General features: G+C 41.3%; 1 protein-coding gene across 5 annotated transcripts in view; it reads right to left on the bottom strand.

Annotated features, from left to right (window-relative positions):
- The window catches only part of TDRD3 (tudor domain containing 3), a 65,029-nt gene that overhangs the window by 28,033 nt on the left and 16,795 nt on the right, over window positions 1-20,201 (bottom strand). For all 5 annotated transcript variants that reach the window (XM_082221420.1, XM_082221421.1, XM_082221423.1 and 2 more), the window contains 7 exons: window positions 18,056-18,216; window positions 14,517-14,658; window positions 12,494-12,565; window positions 11,381-11,530; window positions 9,877-10,011; window positions 7,530-7,686; window positions 5,405-5,530 (listed from right to left, as the gene is read on the bottom strand). In XM_082221420.1, coding sequence (XP_082077546.1) covers window positions 5,405-5,530; window positions 7,530-7,686; window positions 9,877-10,011; window positions 11,381-11,530; window positions 12,494-12,565; window positions 14,517-14,658; window positions 18,056-18,216 — 943 coding nt within the window. The remainder of the gene's footprint in view (window positions 1-5,404; window positions 5,531-7,529; window positions 7,687-9,876; window positions 10,012-11,380; window positions 11,531-12,493; window positions 12,566-14,516; window positions 14,659-18,055; window positions 18,217-20,201) is intronic.

Raw genomic sequence — 20,201 nt, forward strand, 5'->3', positions numbered from 1 at the left:
TCATAAACGTTTGCTTCTTTGTTGTGTCCAACACTTGCTTTAAATGAAAAGAATTCATATATTGGTGCACCTGGTAAGATAAAAAGGTAAAGGGACCCCTGACCGTTAGGTCCAGTCGCAGACAACTCTGGGGTTGCAGCGCTCATCTCGCTGTACTGGCTTCCAGGTCATGACTAAGCCGCTTCTGGCGAACCAGAGCAGCACATGGAAACGCCGTTTACTTTCCGCTGGAGTGGTACCTATTTATCTGCTTGCACTTTGATGTGCTTTTGAACTGCTAGGTTGGCAGGAGCAGGGACCGAGCAACGGGAGCTCAACCCGTCACGGGGATTCGAACTGCTGACCTTCCGATCGGCAAACCCTAGGCTCTGTGGTTTAGACACACAAACACTATGTTAAATCCAAATATAAATCTGAAGGTGCATGATTTGCTTTGAATAATATTAGATCCCCCCCCTTCTCAAATCAATTGTTTATATTGCTTAATTAATTCTGTCTGAAATTTGTGCTGGAATTCTTGAGTGTACAAGGTATCTAATTTAGTTGATCTCCCTAGCAAATTTTTCTAATTCAGGCTGAGCACAGACGAAAAACATTCATTAGAACTGTTGCAGTCAGAGTCCACCTTGAGACAGGTAAGTCAGTGGACTGGTGTAATTTTGCTACCCTGTCACTTCAGACTATTTGTATCTGACAGTAATTTTGGACTTTGAAAGCCACAATCCATTAAAAAAGCATTGATTTTATTAACCATCACAGCAGATGTTTCCAACCCAATGAATTTCTGTAGCTTTCTGCAAAGGGAAAGAGGTTAGTCTGGCATGATTATTTCAAGGTCACAGATTTATGGGAACCTAAGTGAATAAAATGATTGACTGACAACTTAAAAGGGAAATGCTTGTCATCTTAAAACTACCTAGTATAAGACAAAAGCTTTCCTGTCTTGCAATTAAGGCAAAGACTGAGCCATTTTCCAAGCTATTTTCCCCAATTTCATTTTACCATAATAGCCGAAGAGATGTCTAGCTGTGTGACAAAACAGTATGTCCTGCTCTTAAGTGTCAAATTAGGTTTGTTACTACTGTCCAGCAAAAGCATATACGCCATTTGAGAGTTTGGGCTAATGGCTCACTGGAGAAGGAATAATACAAGAGGAAATGGTGGGGTGGAGTTGGAGTTCCTGTCAGTTTCCTTTATGCTACGAAAATGAACTGCTGATAAGCTTCTAGGAGTGTTGGACCTGAGGCGAGCCCCATAATTGTGCAGCAATCCCCAAGTTCTTAGCTTAAAGCAGAGATGGGGAACTCATAACCATCATCCTGGGTCACTAGTCATGCTGGCTGGGACAGAGGGGAGTTGGAGGCCACAAGGTCCCACCATCCCTGGATGAAATCTCTGCAAAATTTCCTGGAGAAGACAATTCTGTTTTTGCACCAGGTCAGTGTTGTTGCTGCTTATTAAATTTGTATACTCTCCTTCATTTATAGCTCTCAGGGTGGTTCACATGTGTTGAAACCATTTGGAACTCAGCTTCCCATTTTTGGGCGGGGGGAGGGTGTATCTGAAGGAGGAAAAAGCTGAGTTTTCCCATTAGCAAGATTTCCATCTAGCTATACAAGACACCGAGAAGGATGTCAGGTATTGCCAAAGGACATTCAACAACAAATCACAGAAACTGGGAGTAACAAAACTCAAGCATAGCTCAGAGCTTCATAAATTGTGTTTTACACAACAACAAGCTTATTTCCAGGAAGGGTGCCTCAAGTAGCTGCTGAAAGAACTATCTCTTTGTAAAATTTGAAAGTGGTTCCATAACAAGTAAAATCTCCTTTTACGTGTAGTCTAAATACTTCAAAATACTCCAGGTTAAACTACTTTTAAAAGGAAACCTTTCATTAAATAAAATGCTAAAGAATACTGAAAGCTTCTTCTTCACATGCAAATAATGCAGTTCTTTTAAAAAATAACTTCTAGATGGTGCACAGGTTCTCCTCCCCCTTTAAAGTGTTTGAAACTGTAACTTCAGACACCTTTCCTTAATTTTTGCAACAATGGATTCAAAATGACTGGAAGAGATCAACAATAGAGTGCATAAGATGCTCGGAATAGAACTTGTGCTGTTGTTTCTTAACTTAAAGGAAGAAATAGCTCTTAGCCCCTTGGTCTTCCAATTGCACACTACATACCAAACTTCCCTCTGTTTATCCCACTATCTGGAACTATGCAACTATCACATATTAGAGTATTATTTGTAATGCAAAATATCACACCCGTTACACCAGTAACATCTCTCACAGTAGCTTCAGGTTAATGCCACGTTTACTATTTCACTTCATACAAAATAGTTGGGGAGCCAACATATGAACCACATGAACTGACCTGGACCCTGCAATCCTCATCTGAGGCCCTTTGTCCTGTGACTCCTCCTCAAGAGGTCCAGAGAGTGTCAACATGAGAACGGGCCTTTTCTGCAGTGGCTCCCACTTGTGGAATGCTCTCCGCAAGGAGGCTCACCTTCATTACATATCTTTAGCCACCAGGCAAAACTGTTTCTCTATAACTAGACTTTTGGCTGGTTAACATTCTTTAGTCTTTTAAACCGAGGGTGGAATACTTGTTTCTTACTATGGTATGTATTTTTGTGTTTTTATGTTGTAAACCGCCCTGTGATTTTCGGACGAAGGGTGGTATAGAAATTTAAGAAATAATAATATACAGACATTTCAGAACAACTTCAAGCTGCATATTCTTACACTGGAAAATCTCAATATTATCTGACAGCATTAAAGAAAAATCGAAAACACAAAGCAAAGGAACACAACAACATGAGCATTACAGCAACTCTCCCTACTTGTAATTCCCAGCAACCGGAATTCAGATGCATATTGCCTCCGACAGTGCAGACAGAACATAGCCAATGCGGTTTGTAGCCATTTTTAACAAGGGAAAAATATACTACATCAATTTGTCTTACCCTTTTTTAAAAAAACAAAACCATTCTAGTTGGAGGCCATTACTACTTCTGTGGGAGGCTGGCTGGAGAGGGTATTAGGCTTTAGACCTCAACCAAAACCATCACAGAGAAACAGACATTCTGGCACCACAGAATCAAATGAGTCCAAGTGTTCTGGTATATCCTGTGAGCTGAGTCCCTTTGGGCTGCCAGTAGAGTGTAAAGTACTCCAGAAGAATATCCCAGAGCCTCCTAGCCCTGAACTTTGAGCCTCTAAAGTAAAGCTGGAGCAAGTCCAGTCTAAAATAAAGGAAGAGCTATTGGCTAAGCAAGTTTGGGTAGACTGTACAATGCAACCGTGGTGAAGTCTGAGCTATAACAAACACAGGCAAACCATAGACAACCTGGCCAGAAAGAAGTCTCCAAGATGGCCAATATGCGTTTTCTAATTAGATCTTGGTTAATATTCTGGGCATGAGTGGGAAAGACAAGGCAGCATACCAAAGGTCCCACCAGGACTGGTCTTGGAGAAAAAAACATTCCAGTCTTTTCACTAGATGATCCAAGTATAAGCCAATTCATGGATAACCCATTTGCTGGGATTAAAATGTTATCTGTTCAACCAGTTGCTTTTAAAGTTTCCCTCTTTGCTGCCTTGATGGATTACACCAGAGGTTCCCAAACTTATGTGGCCTACTGCCCCCTTTTCAGAACAAAAAATACTCAGCGCCCCCCTGGAAATCCACTGTCCTTAAGTGAACAAAGAGAAATATGCAGTGACAAATTTGCATCGTTTATGTATCTATATTTCTACCTCCGTCCTACACCACAGCACAGAAAAATGTTGTAAATAAGACACCTTGAAACTCGAAATTATAAAATTATTTATTAAAATCAACCATAGTAACATTTGCATTATACACACAAAATGAAGATAACAAAGGATAATATTAAAATAAAAATTACAAATAACATTAAAAATAGTCCTAATGAGAAGGATGAACCTAGTGCACTGCCTTCAATTTATTAATGTTCAGCTCTATGAGGTGAACTAGGCCCCAGGATTAAAAACCCATGGGCCGTACCAGAGTGAAGCCGGCTGGCTCAGTCCGATCCGCCCCAGTGGTGGGGCTGGCGCCATTGCCCACCTGCCATTGGCCAAATAGGCAGGCAAGCTGTGATCTACTTCCCGAGCCTGGGTGAAGCTGAAAATGGCTCACCCAAGTCTGGGGAAAACCCTGGCCTCCAGAATGACCGCTGGAGCCAGGGGAGGTGGTGTCGCTTCCACCGCCCCCTCAGCTTTATTCAGCACCCACCAATCGCACCTGGATCTTTGCAGCCTCCCCAGGGGGCAGTATCACCCATTTTGGGAAACACAGGATTAGTTCTACTGTTCTGCCACTCTGAAGAACCGTGTGGCCTCTGGGTGACGTGCAAGTGAGGAGGCATGTGGGTCTGGCGTCGTTATCCTCAACATCTGTCCTCAAGGTCGCTGGCAGTGCCAACGTAGGCTGCAGACCTCACTTCAGACCCTGCTTCAGACCCAAACCTGGACATTCCATATAAAATGCAAAAATCCGCCTGGATGGGTATGTTGGCCCCGCAAAAGGGGACAGGTCCAAGAAAACTCAGACTTAAGAGGACAGCTATAAATGTTCAAGGTGATGCCTGCTCCACAATACTAGGTCTATACAGTACAGTGGTACCTTGAGTTACAAATGCTTCAGGTTACAAACTCCGCTAACCTGGAAGAGTTACCTCAAGTTGAGAACTTTGCCCCAGGATGAGAACGGAAATCGTGTGCCGGCAGCAGCAAGAGGCCCCATTAGCGAAAGCACGCCTCTAGTTGAGAACAGTTTCAGGTTAAGAACCGACCTCTGGAATGAATTAAGTTCATAACTAGAGGTTCCACTGTCAGGGTGGGAGGAGGATCACTCTGCAGGGGCCCTAATCACCTGAATCAACATGGTATATAGATTCTATTTGCTCCAGCACTTTCTCCTACCCCATCGATTATTACCCTAGATCAATCTTAGCCAATGGGGTGCCCTGTTTCGAACTAAAACGTCCATGAACCCCAGCCAGTGTGGCAATGGTCCGTATCCTGCTGTCAGGGAGAAGGATGCCAAGAGTCAGATTTCACTTACAGGGTGATTCAGAGTGAGACCAAGGCACGGTCCAAAGTTTGGTCAACAAGGAATTCTAGTTAACAGTCTAAGATTATATACACACAGGCTCACAGCAAAGAGAGCAAATAAGTCAAGGAGATAAGAGTTCCAGCATCTTTCTATAAGGACTGAAGACTTATATGCAGGAGGTTTTCTAAGCCCCACCCTAGGCACAGCAGTTGGGACTTGTGAACTAGCCAAGGAGGTGGATCTACTCATATGGATGATGGATCTACTCATGGTGTCGTGCAAGAAGCTGCAAACTCCCACCCTGTCTACATACCTTCTACTGCAAGAGTACCCATTTTAGACTCCAGGAAGTCAAACAGTGTGCTTGGAGCCGATGGCCTGGCATTTCCTAGTTCTTCCTCATCTTCAGGTCGTATCCGGCCTCTGCCTTTCCCCTTCCCTAGAGATAAATCATATAACCTATTTAGTTATAGTCAAATGAACTTAGCTTGAAAAATAAAGCAATTCAAAGTATTTTAAAGTTAGGTATACAGAGAAACCTTAAAGGAATGTGGTAACTTATCAACTGGATTAGCTTCCATCAATCTTGTGTTCCCTGACGTTGTTGGGAGAACAACTGCATCACCCCTAGCCAGCATGGCAAATGCTCTCCAACAACATCTGGGACACAAGGTTGGGGAAGGCTGAAATAGATGGCTGAAGACATTTTCCATATTTTTGTTGACAATATCTTACACCTACCACGTTAAGGTGTATTAAAGTAGGATATATATTTCAGAGAAAATCTTTGCACCTGGATGCAAGGTAAGTTTTTCATGCTCTGGCAAATTCCAAATACTGTAAGCAATTAGGGTTCTAATTCTACTGGGAGCTCCCACAATTCAGCATGGGTCCATTGGAAACATTCACCCTCCAAAGCAGAGCGAGGAGCTAGGTTGGGAACCAAGCTAGTTATCAAGCTCCTTTTCTCCCTCTCATCATGTGAGGTGATCACCTGACTAGGGCATGCATGGCCATTAAAACGAACCCTTTACCTTATGTCCACTCAAACTTATTTATCTGAGACTTTTTTAAAAAATTAGGTATACAGCAGTCTGTAACAACACTATTCTTATTTGACCAAAACAGCAAGCTTAACTGCAAATATTACAGGAAGAATCCATGAGCTAAATGGGGTGGGATGGGGAGCCAGAATATAAAAGAAAGTGGAAGTAATAGCCAAAAACCTTCTGTAGTATCCATGTTTTGAGGTAGAATAAGACACAGAAGCTGGTAATTGAGCACATTCTACTTTTACCACATAGCAGTGATAGTAAGGAAAGTAAGGAAAGAATGGGTAAAATTAGATATGTTATTTACAAGATCCTGCCAAAGTTAAAAAGTGTGCTGATCACAGTGATGGAGTGTTCATCTCCACTGTGGATAAGAATTAACTCCTCCCTTTCTGACCCCTCTTTCCCAGTCAGTGCTACTATAAATAAGCATATGTGAAAAATAAACCAAGTGGAAGAAATTCCAAGAGGTTCTGTTTAAACTGCTTTTTGGCATAATTCTACTAAAAACCAATCTGGACTCTTTGATCATCATGAGGCCCTTCTTCATGTGCCTCCTCCACGAGAGGTCCAAAGGGCGGCAACACAAGAACAGGCCTTTTCCGCAGTGGCTCCATTTGTGGCATGCTCTCCCCAGGGAGGTCTGTTTGGCGACCTCAACAGATGTCTTTAGGTGCTGGGTGAAAGTGTTCCTCTAATCAGGCCTTGGGCTGATTAATTTTCTATGGCCCTTTAAAAGTGTTTTTGGCAGGGAGGGGGTGCTGCTCTGTTTTTGTTCTATTTATTCTGTGCTTTTATCCTGTATTTTTACCGTGTGAAGCTCCCTGAGATCTTAGGATGAAGCAGAGTACATAAATTTAATGAAGAAAAAGGAGAAGAAACTTTACCCCTAAGGTTCCTAGATACATGCACCTCTGCACACCCTTTCCTGGTTTTCCCGCTCCTTTCCACCATTCCTCTGTATCTCTCCCTTCTTCCAAACAACTTTTTCCTAGTTCCTTGTGCAAAGTCATTTCCTGGGCTCATGTGCCCCCTTTGGCCTTGCTGCCTGCCATGTTCCTCTGAAGGATCTCATCAGCTCCACCCATGGTAGCCAAAGAACATTCTAACTCTCAAGACCTTGGTGACATTAAGGCAGGTTAGACATTCGTTGAAAGAAGCTTTACAGCACCACAACTACAGAATCCCTTGGGGTGTTGTATTATAAATCCATTATGTACTGTGTTACAATAGCCTCATGTTCTACACATCAACAGCAATGTTAACTGGGAAGTAATTATAGTTGGTGGCTTCACAGAAAACCACCAGAAACCTTTGGTTGTAGTTCATAAGTAAATTGTTCCTATTCAAATGCTTCTCTGTAAGAAGCAGCCTTTAAAGTTGTACCTCTAGGAGGTGGGCCTTGTACAGTCATTTGTTTATTGCTGTTCAGAAGGAAGTTCAATGAAGCTTCAAGGTTGTTGCTGTTATCCATAAGCGCCTGCCTTGCTGCTTCCTTACTGAAACCCATTTCTGTTATATGTTTGAGAGCCTTTTCATCAACCTGCAATAGAAGACATGAATAAATGTAAACCATGGATACAATGTACCCCATAAAACTGTTTACTTTTAAAGTGAATATTTATATTAAATTAAAACACAAATTAGTATTTCATGTACACACAAGACAAGACACACAAGACCACAAGGCAAGTCGGTTTTGCTAAATTAAGAGTAATTTCTTACAAAGTCATAATTTCATACAAACCACAGACAAAGGGAATATCAAAATATGCCCTTTATTTATTGCCTTTGATTAAACGTCTTTCCTGAATTATCTCCAAGGAGGGCAGTAGCAGGTAGGGGATGCCACCACCTAATTGTGATCCCTATGCCGCCCACTAATTTGGAGCTCTTCCCATTCCACTGCAGTCCATGTGCCACATTTCAGGATATGATCACCACTCAAGGGAGTCTTTTAAGGAGGTTCAGAAAACTGCAATGGATTGGAGTAGTCAGGAAAGTCTGGGATGAATACACTTCTATCCCCACATCATTCACTACAACCTGGTGTGTTCTGGGAATTGTGAACTGTTTCACTATGATGGAAACAGACCCGTCTTATGTGCAGCAATCACACTGCAAGTATCACAGCCCTCTCACTGTCAGGGCTGCACACAGATCCAGCAGCTACTACCTGCCTTGAATGAATTCAAAAGAAGGGCTGAGTGACCCAGTATCCATCTGGGTTCTTGCATTTGAAAGTGCTTTTCAACCAATTTCAAGAGGGATACACAAGCACAGGTAAGCTCAAACATTTAACTTCCTCTTGAATAGCTAAACTCCACGCCAAACTGTTTTTGAAAGCTCCTTCAGTTTCAGAAGCAGTTCACAGTATAGCACAGGGAACTGCTGTTCAATAAAGACACAAGGTACTTGCTTTGCACATGATACTAGCTTTGCATTTCTCTGGATCCTGGCCACAGCTTGCAAGAACAGTTCAACTTGCACACTGCTGCCACAATGACTTTTAAATAATTACTAGCAAGGCTGATGTCAAACTACAGATTTGGCAAAAGAACAACATTTTAAACCAGTTTTAGTGGGGGACAGGGGGCGGGCGGGTGTGGGGGACTCCCTGGTCCTGAATGGGGCAACTGTGCCCCTGAAGGACCAGGTGTGCAGCCTGGGGGTCATTTTGGACTCACAGCCATCCATGGAGGCGCAGGTCAATTCTGTGTCCAGGGTAGCTGTCTCCCAGCTCCATCTGGTATGCAGGCTGAGACCCTACCTGTCTGCAGACTGTCTCACCAGAGTGGCACATGCTCTGGTAATCTCCCACTTGGACTACTGCAATGTGCTCTACGTGGGGCTACCTTTGAAGGTGACCCAGAAACTACAACCAATCCAGAATGCGGCAGCTAGACTGGTGACTGGGAGCGGCCGCCAAGACCATATAACACCAGTCCTGAAAGACCTACATTGGCTCCCAGTACGTTTCCAAACACAATTCAAAGTGTTGGTGCTGACCTTTAAAGCCCTAAATGGCCTCAGCCTAGTATACCTGAAGGAGCATCTCCACCCCCATCGTTCAACCTGGACACTGAGGTCCAGCACCGAGGGCCTTCTGGCGGTTTCGTCACTGCAAGAAGTGAGGTTACAGGGAACCAGGCAGAGGGCCTTCTCAGTAGTGGCACCTGCCCTGTGGAACACTCTCCCATCAAATGTCAAAGAAATAAACAACTATATGACATTTAGAAGACATCTGAAGGCAGCCCTGTTTAGGGAAATTTTAATGATTGGTGTTTTAATGTATTTTTAATCTTTTGTTAGAAGCCGCCCAGAGTGGCAAAACCCAGCCAGATGAGCGAGGTAGAAATAGATGATGATGCTTGTTGTTGTTGATGATGTTGTCACTAAAATCCAGCAATATTTTCATAGTTGAAAAGCTCAACATCCATCTGTATGGGGGAGAAATCTGGATTATAAGAAACATATCTGCAAAGGGGTTACCTTTCAGCCATGACAATTGGTTTTCAATTTTCTTGCAATTTAACATTTTACTTTAATCAAATATTGAGTTAGGCTGCAATCCTAACCGAAGTATCCTTCAGTAAACTCCACGGAATATAACACATAGGAATTGTACTGGTAGTCAAGATGTCTGCATACCTTGCACAAAAACGTCCCCTCCCCTCCCCCTGAACATCCTTCATATAAAATGTTTGAAGGCTTGCTGAGATTCCAGCCTTACCAGTTCTCGATAGACACCTTCATTTTTCCCCTCAGGCTTGATCTTCTCTTTCTGGAACACTTCCCTGATTCGATTCCCTCCTGTACTCACACTGAGATTGCTTCTAGTACTGCCGCCACCTCCAAACGTTTTAGTCTTTAGAGAAGAGATAAGGAAAATAATCTTTCAGTACCACCAGTACTAACTTTCTTTATATAACCACTATGGAAAGCCAGTCTGAAGATACTCATTTTTAGCATTCCTGCAAACAAAATTTTGATTTTTAGCTCCACTTCTAGTCTCTCTAGAAATCACAAAATACTGTAAAAAGGTTTTAACAAGCATAATTGGGGATTATTATTACTATCAAATTTATTACCCAACCTTCACAGACAGCTCCCAGGGTAGGTTACAACAATCTAAAACTCAGAATAAGAAACATGTAAAACAGATTATAGTTACAAGAACAGAGTGGGCGATGAAAACACACATTTCAGGGGTCAAAGGCAAAGAGGTGCAAAGGCACAGAATGAAGAAGCCAGACACACCTCTGTGGGGAGAGAATCCCACAACTTATATAAAAAACAACTTAAATCAGAAATTGGAAGGAAGAATATTTCATCACCGATACATTATAGAGATTACATAGGCAGTACGGTTAGGCTTTTAGTTTAAGGGACCTTTTACATTACTAAAACTGCTTGCTTTTATACATAACAAAATGTTTTGGTTCCAAAACATTCTATGTACGAAATAAACCAGTCAAAACATCTACCCTAAGTCTGACATATTTATGTGATTTAATATACATATTCATTTTAATCCTTGGCTAGTGCGATATCTGAACAATCTACTCCTCCTGTATTTCTGGTCTTTCCAAAACAAGCAAGCAAACAAACAAACACCTGGGTACACTGAAACATATGTTTCCAATATCTATCTATCTTTCTTTCTTTCTTTCTTTCTTTCTTTCTTTCTTTCATACAGTGGTACTTCGGGTTACAGACGCTTCAGGTTACAGATGCTTCGGGTTACAGACTCTACTAACCCAGAAATAGTACCTCGGGTTAAGAACTTTGCTTCAAGATGAGAACACAAATCGCGTGGCAGCAGCGGGTGGCTCCATTAGCTAAAGTGGTACCTCAGGTTAAGAACAGTTTCAGGTTAAGAATGGACCTCCAGAATGAATTAAGTTCTTAACCTGAGGTATCACTGTACTCAAGTTTTCTAATTAGCTTAAATAACTATAATCAATGAATATAGAACAATGCATGCTTCTAAACTGATTGGGTGATTTTCTCTTCAGCAGTACTCCATGCCAAATTCCTTTAGAACCCCCTTTCTCCTCACTGGATAATTTATTTTGTGGGAACACAGCAAATACCTTCATATTCATTTCTCCATACAATACCAAGAAGAGAACGCACAGACATTATAGTACCTCCACAAATTACAAATTTACTGTAAATAATAATAATAATAATAATAATAATAATAATAATATACTGCAGACCCTCTTTCTAACCTCTTTGCTTTTTGCTACTTCTGCAATAGCAGCTGTTCGCTGTTTTTCAAACTCATCATTGTCCCCAGCAGGTTTCGCTGTGCTTGTCACTTGCAGAGTTTTTCTCCGATCCAGCTCCCTGCTGTCCACTTGAAGCTGAGATACACACTTCTGGAAATGTAAAAGCATATTTAAAAAGCAGCTCCATCTACCATGTATTTCATTTTTAATATAATAGAATCAAATCACAATACAGCCACATGCCAGATTCTAGTTGTGATCTGAACTTCCCAGTCTCTACTACACAGGAAATAAAGACAGATAAATTATAAGAGAGCGATTGTGTTACTCAAGCAGCCCAGCATGATCCCCCGTCTCTTCCTCTCCCTTAAAGATCTTTTGGGACTGTGCAGGTTCCAAGAAGTGACAAGAGGCTCCAGAGGAAGCCTCCCAGTCCAGCCCCACTCAGGTCTTGCTTTGATTAAAGAATCCTCTCTACTGGATGAAGAAGGCTCCATTTCTAGACAACCGGTTGGTACCAAATAGCGGAAATTGAAACTTTCTACCCCACAGATCAAGCTGCTTTTAGAATATAGTCTCATTGACATAGGGACACGCACAAGAAACTGGGTGGTTGTGCGTGCGTGTGCGCACACTCTAAAAACAAACCAATACTGTACACACAGCTAAGTACAAAGCAGGGGCAAAACTTAAAAAGAAAAAGATATCTAACCAAACATTTAACTGCTAAATAGAAAGTATCACGTAGCTGATGTTCCTTGTGGCACTTGAAAGAATGGACTGGGAAGGCACTTGGCCGCCGCTTGAAAGTTCTCAAACATGTAGAAAAGCATTATGTTCAAACTAGTTTCTTACAGTTATATCAATTTGTAAATTAATGCTTAAATATCTTTTTCCTGCACCATATCCTGTTAAACACTAGACTCTAAAGAACACAATGCCAAAGTATTGAAATAAAAAGTCCTATATGTAGCTTTTTTTAAATAAAGCCTCTGGGTATGGGGCGGTATATATATTCAATAAATAATAAGAAATAATAATAAGAAATATTCTAAGATACAACAGAGTCGCTTCTGTTTCAAAGTTTAAACCTATTTTAAAAGCACGTCATACCTGCCCCAAAGGTACAAAGGGAGGAGGTCCACCTTCCGTTCCTATGTTACTTCTGTTGTGTTTCGATAAGCTCTGTGAAATGAAGCGACATTCTCATGAACTGGCCTTGCCACAGCAAGAGGTATGGCATTCTACCCGTCATGCCCTGTATCTACCCACTTACTGATCAACCTTACTAGAAGCACCGGTGTCATGAGAAGAGTGTGGAGGCACAGGAAAGCTTGAAGGAGACAAAGAGAGAAGGCAAACTTTCTAAACAAGCAAATCAACTACCCCATTTGAATTGGGCATTAAGCTTGTGCTTCTAGAAAGAAATACATATGAAGTCTTTTTACTGAGGAAGTTCTATGGATTCAAAGAAATGTAGGGTGGAAACATGCTACACAAACCACAGAACTTTGTGTTTTACACACTGTGTCTTCAACCAGCACTAGATGTCAATTTATCAGGCAGGAAAAAGACCACCTTAGAGGCTGCTCCAGAGGGACTATGCCCTCCCACACCCCAAGATCTTTTACCACGTGACCTGCCTTCTGGGAAGGATCCTGCTTAATATTTTGATAGTGTGATTGCAGTTTTATTAACAGTTTCGTTACTCTGCAAGCTGCCTTGGAAAGATTTACATCATGAAAAGCAGGTTATACATTATTGCAATAAATACTATATTTTCCGCTCTATAAGACGCACCAGACCACAAGACTGGTTTTTGGAGGAGGAAAACAAGAAAAAAAATATTCTGAATCTCAGAAGCCAGAACAGGAAGAGGGATCGCTGCGCAGTGAAAGCATCAATCCTTCTTGCTGTTCTGGCTTCTGGGATAGCTGTGCAGCCTGCATTCACTCCATAAGACACACACACATTTCCCCTTTTTAGGAGGGGAAAAGTGAATCTTATAGAGCAAAAAATACGGTACATATAATCAGACAAAAACCACTATTCAAGAGATGTACAAGGAGTGTTTGCTAAGTTCTTTCTGAAGTGCCTCAGGAAGGAGACAGGTTTCCCCATAAAGTGAAGAGGCAAAAAGTAGAAAGCCTCAACAAGGAAATCAGAGAGCTTTATGACATTCACAGTACCACACTGACACTGGATAGAAGGCTGGTATAGAAACGGCCCACCTCCAGTGTGGAACTTTTGCCGGCCCATTTTTCTCTGACACCTCAGAATGCTAACAAAATGCTAAATTTTCTGGGTTTAAATCAGGGATGGAGAACCCCTCGTGAGCAACCTGACAGCAGTTTAGGGCCAGAGGCGAACATGGATAGAGCAATGGATGCTCTACTTTCCTCTGTACCCTCCCACATTCTGCCCCAGAGACACCATGCATCTCTCCACCCAGGCCAGCAAGAAGCATCAGCACAAGGACACATTCCAGGAGGAAAACAACTTGAGGAGAGTGTGGAGCAGGACTGGTGAAGGCTGTGGTCTGGGGGGATGGTCTTGGGGAGCTCCAGAGGCCAGGTATGCCCCCCAAACCTATCATTCCCCATCCCCAGCTTAAATCCTGACCTTTCCATAAAACATTTTTAATGCACATTACAATGTGACTTAATTAAATGTGCTTTGCAACACAATCACAATGCCTTCATTTTCATATACCTAATAAATAATTTGAAGTTTAACTAATATACCTGAAGGAGCGTCACCCCCATCATTCAGCCCAGACACTGAGGTCCTTCTTTGAGGGTCTTCTGCTGGTTCCCTCATTGGAGGAAGCGAAGTTACAGGGAACCAGGCAGAGGGCCTTCTCAGTAGTGGCAATCTCCCTGGGGAACACCTCAGATGTCAAGGAGATGAAGAATTACACAACTTTTAGAAGACATCTGAAAGCAGCCCTGTATCAGGAGGTTTTAATGCTTGATATTTTTATTTTTATTTTAGATATGCTGTAAGCTGCCCAGAGTGGCTGGGGAAAACCCAGCTAGATGGATGGGGTATAAATAATAATAAAATTAATTATTATTGTTGTGTTGTTGTTGTTGTTGTTATTCAGCTTAAGGTAGGGGAAAGCATGTTACCTCACCCTTTGCAACTCCCACTTTTCTATAAGATGGTCCACTTCACCGCCAAGAATCACTGTGTTGCTGTCATCCAGAAGGAGGATGCCATTTTTCACTTCCACAATTCCCAGCAGTTTAATTTTCGTTCCAGGAGGAGTGTTCAGACTAAACACAAGAACAAGAGGAACTCCACAAGTATTGACGAAAGTATTATTTCAGTATTTTGTTCTGAATCTCCATTACACTGAATCAGTTCTAAGTTATTTATTATGTGATACATATTAAATAATTTGGTAGTGTGAAACTACAGTGCATTCTGTTTTAATGCTAAATAGCTATGTGACTTATTTAGGTATCACTAGAAAGGACTCACTGCACTTGGAGATATCTGCATTTGAAGATGTAGTCATGAGAAAACACACGGCCCAGCACTATCACCTTATGCAGAAGCATAGTAAGAATCCATCTCCATATTGCTTCTGGAAGCACTCACAGAAAACGTGTTTTACTGTACGTTTTTTTCCAAGTGCCTCCATTGTTCAGTGGCAAAATAGGTAAACAAAAAACACATTTTCAGTGCTGCAGCATCTATAGAACATCAATCATTACAATGGTAGTTTTCAACTGTTCACTCATCTGTCAAATAGACAGAATATATTAAGAAAATCAGCTGTCAATCACTTCAGAAACTGAGCTCCGACTAGGGATACTTAGGTGAGAACAAACCCTGTTCCTGGAAATGGAACAGCACACAAAGGAGATATGAGATTCAGATATCTGAATATGGGGCATCTCATGACTGAGACACCTTTACAGTAGCATGTGAGAATTCACAGCCTTGCTACTGGGTCCTTGAGGATCCAAAGCATGCAGCCCTCCCAATGAAGCAAAGGGCTTCAGACATTGGCCAAGCAGCACAGAAAGGAGATAGAGACCCATCACATATCTGTAATCCACCAACAGCATCAAGACACCTCTAGTACAAAGTGTCATGAGAAATTCCAAATCCCTGTCAAGCATTACTGAATGAAAAAAGATGTTCATTCTACTTTCACCATCTTCATTATAATGTTGGCTCCATACAGACCCTGTTGCATTCTGCGCTGGTCACAGATGAAGGAAGGAGCCCAACTGTGGAGTTTGGTCTTCCATATTCCTAGTCTAGCATCTTATCAGATGTGCTGGTGGTCTAGATCAGGGATAGGCAAACTCTGGCCCTCCAGATGTTTGGGAGTACAATTCCCATCATCCCTGACCCACTGGTCCTGTTAGCTAGGGATGGTGGAAATTGTAATCCCAAACATCTGGAGGGCTGGAGTTTGCCTATGCCTGGTCTAGATATTGCTCAGTCCTGCCCTTTGCCAACAGCTCTAGTAAGATAGTTGAGGTGATGCGAATTACTTCCAGATCTCCATGAATACTACAATCATAGTTTATTAACTAACATAATATGTGACAACTTCCATCCTTAAGAAAAAGAGTGCTGAAGTAAAGTCAGCAGGCTCCTTCTGCAGAGATGCCATTTTGTTCTAGTTCAAAAACTGCCAATGGTACAAGGGTGGTCAGAGCATGTTGCAGTAATAAATTGTTTATTTCCAGGCTCAGTTTAAAGTGTTCTATTAATCCTCAAAATGTGTAAGCAGTCTAGAACCAGGTTACCTGCCCAAGATCAGCATCTGAGAATCTAAACTCCAGCCAGTCATTAGCAAAATTTTGATCACTGGCTGCAATCACAGAATTCTGCACTTGAAGAAACTTTCACCCCCCACCCCCCTTTTGGACAGATGCTGAAAATGTTTTAAAGATATTTTGTAGGCAATTTTTGCTTATGTAAAATCTTCTTTTTAAAAAAATGCTGAGCTATTTTAAGCTGTGCTTTTACTGTCACTCTATTTTGTTTTCTTTCTAGAAACTGCATTGAAAAAAATATTTTGACAAGCACAGGTGCAAATAAACTTTATTCTTCACTTAGGTTTTATTTAAAGGACAACTTTTTCCAGAAAAAAACATGTTTCTTTTAAAGAACTAAGATGACAAAACCAGCATTTCACATTTTCAGAAACAAAAACGTTGTCTTTGAAACTATTTAATTAAATAGTATACAATATATTCAAATATAAAATTGAAGGTTTGTCCTGTAGGATCTTGCAAAGCTGGACCGATCTTTTGGTACTGGAGTACAACTTCACACTTATTTTTGGATGCCTAACATGCTTTCATCTACAGATAAGGAGAAAATGGGCACATGAGCTATGGGAAGAAATATGGGCAATTAAAGTGAAGCCACAGTGGTTCTTGAATGGTTTTATACTAAAGTAGATCTAAAGGATACATACAACTATGAAACCAAATACCTAATCCTGGCCACCACACTACCTCCAGTGCCGTCTTGTTGCAAGATTTAAGGCAACTGTGTAGATAATATAGGATAAAACAGGAGCATACCTCCTTGACCAACATGGAAAAGGACAGAATATCTAATATGGAGGCAGTGTTCCAGTTGTACTGTGGCCTCTAAAGCTGTGGGGGAAAGTTGTGTAAAGACAACAAGTCTTATGATTAATCACAAACTAGCACTAGGGTAAATGTATCTGGGTGCAACCTTGCACAATCTTGCATATCCCTATGTAGTGTAGCTATGAATGTACATGGGAACGGCAGCTTTCTGTTAGAGAAGCTTCAGGAATGTTGCAGGGCAGTTTTAAATTGGTGCTGGCAGAGGTGCCAACTTGTATAAAATATGGGGGGCAGGTAAGTCCCCCCTGATGCGGTGCCTGCACACTATTTGAAGAGCAATGTCCATCAACTTTGAGGGCCCCAGCACCCTCAAATATTTTATTTGGGGAAGAAGCCCCCTCAGCCCCTAGAAGTTGGCTCTTACTCACAGAGAAAGGCTTTTGTATAATGTTAAGATATTCTTGATTTTGCTCACCAAGTAATTTCTTAGTGCACAAACTGCTCTGCAATCTCTTTATGGTTTACCATACGTGTAAAGCCAATGAGCTTTGCACATGGCTTCTCATCAAGTCACTAATTCATATGTAGTCTAATCCAGCATACCTATTATGCAATTCATTAGCATTTTTAGTAATGAAATTCCACTCATTTTATGTACACAACTAATCAGCTGGCCAGATGGCCCTGTTAAACTCCATCTGATTACTTGAATGGGTATCATATAGGCACACAATTGCCCAAAGAATCTGAAGGACAGCTTTAACTATAGCTGTGTATAACACGTAACACCCTAAAGTTTTCTATTAAATTAATTTCTTATAAATGTTTTACTTTTACAGTGTACTTCTGTGTTTTCAGCTATTGTAAACCAAGGACCACTATGAGAGATTAGCAGTCAATTTATTCTTGGAGGCATAAACCACAAACAGAAAAAGATATGAAGGATTTCTTCGTATAGGATTATTATTTCTTCACTTCTGAAACAAACTTTTTCTCCTTCAAAAGATATTGTAAACTCAGACATTTCTATATATTGAAATGCCTTTGAGAGTTCTAAAATGTAATGTGCTTTCAGTCAATATGAAGCAAAATAAGTATTGTTTACCTTATTTTGGACATATAACTATATTCTATTGCAGTGCAGCTTGTGTGTCCATCAGTCATCTGCAAACGCAGCATTCTTGGAGCAGCCTGAGATTCTTCATTATCCTTTGGTGCAGCTATATTGCGTACTTTTTGGATTTGTAGAACACATGGACCTTCTAGCTGTGAAGACCAATGGGAAAATTACTTTAATTAGCTTTGTTCTATTTTGTGTAACTACTATAGGAAATGGTTCTGGTAGGTATTAGGTTACCTAAAAAAAACATTTTTAATTATACTTCATTATTATTGTTGCCAGAGCACTGCCATCATTTCTATGGACACTAGGGTTGGGCGATATCTGGTTTTCAACATCACGATATATCACCAGCTAAACACTGCAATATTTCAATATATCACAATATATTAAATAAGGCTGGAGCTATGTAGAGGTGAACGTGGTAATGTCCTGACAACTGCTACTACTTATGAGTCTAATTCTAAAACTGATTATTTTTTACTTACCTTTAACATATTGTTACAACTGCTATGTTATAGTGGTACTGTACCAATAATGTTTAAATCAGCACATTTTCTCTAAAATTAAAGCTGTAGAAGTACCGTATTTTTCGCTCTATAAGACGCACCAGACCACAAGACGCACCTAGTTTTTGGAGGAGGAAAACAAGAAGAAAAATATTCTGAATCTCAGAAGCCAGAACAACAAGAGGGATTGCTGCGCAGTGAAAGCAGCAATCCCTCTTGCTCTTCTGGCTTCTGTGATAGCTGCACAGCCTGCATTTGCTCCATAAGACGCACACACATTTCCCCTTATTTTTTAGGAGGGAAAAAGTGAGTCTTATAGAACAAAAAATACAGTAATCAGTTGCATATATCAAAAGTAAGGTGAGAGAATGTTTACTAAAATTGTAATTACATTACTAAACAAGCAAAACACCAATTCAGTGTCACACTTTTAGATATTCAAGTATCCATTGAGTCTTATACATCCCACAAACCAGTTATCTGATTGATGGGTAATTTTCTTTTCTAAACCAGGCCAAACCAGAAAGAATGGCTAAAAATTTACAGAACAAAAAATGATTAAAGGAAAATTTTTGCAAGGAAAATTTGCATTTCAGCATTCTCTGGCAATAGAGATGCCATTTGTCTCTGAAGAACATATGCTGAACACACTTTCAGAAGGCACACTTGTTCCTGGGATAGCCCAAAACTTATTTGCAATATTGGGAAGGATGCCTCATGTGCCGTTCACCATATCAAAGGGCATTCATCAATGTCCACTGTTGGCATAGCCATATAGTTATTTTAGCTCTTTGGTCCTCCACTTGAGATAAACATTATTTGCCAACCCCTTTTCTATGGAGCATGGTGAGTATTTGGCTCTGTATAAGCAGCAGAGTCCCATGCAAGTCTGTCATCTTCTTCATGGCATCCTGTCTGACAGCCTCAGGAGCCTCCAAGAAATGCAGGTGGAACCCTGGGTCACTCAGAGGCTAGACCTATAATGGTTGCAGTAGGCTCACTTTCATTCTTTTCTAACTGTGCACCCAAACTTCACATTTAATATCAATGTATTAATTTGTTATTAATAACAAATGTGTGAGAAACCAAAGGGGCCAGGAGAGAATTGGGAAGAGTTCTAGGGTAGGGTATGGGATTGGAAGAGAAAATGGGGGGGCATAATGAGGGGGAGAGACACAGATGCAGATGGGGGGAAAGGTTCAAAAGGCAGAGCAGAGTGCTTTTTTTCTTTTTACTCTGAAGCAACTTGCAAGCCAACAAGCATCTCGAGAGTGTATTTCCCTCCTGCTTGGACTGGTAAGCCGGAAGACTCACAGAGTTAACATGGGGCTGGCTGCATAGGCTGGGTTAATAAGAAACCTGTGGGCTGCTTCTGCCCCAAAAGAAATGTGCACACAACAAACACAGGGGCTTCCCCCCCTTTATTCTGCAGCAAGTTGAAAGTCAAGCGGGGGGGGGGGTTCTATACACAGCTAACAAAGGGCTCCAGCACCAACAAGGGAGGGGAAAGAGACACAGACGCAGACACAGACACACACACACAGAGAGAGAGAGATGGAGCAAGGAAACAAGCAATTTCGAAGGGAAAGAGTTAACAAAGAGAACAGGACAGAGCGAGCAGC

This window comes from Podarcis vaucheri (genome assembly GCF_965113315.1).
Source record: "Podarcis vaucheri genome assembly, chromosome: 4".
Lineage (NCBI taxonomy): Eukaryota > Metazoa > Chordata > Lepidosauria > Squamata > Lacertidae > Podarcis > Podarcis vaucheri.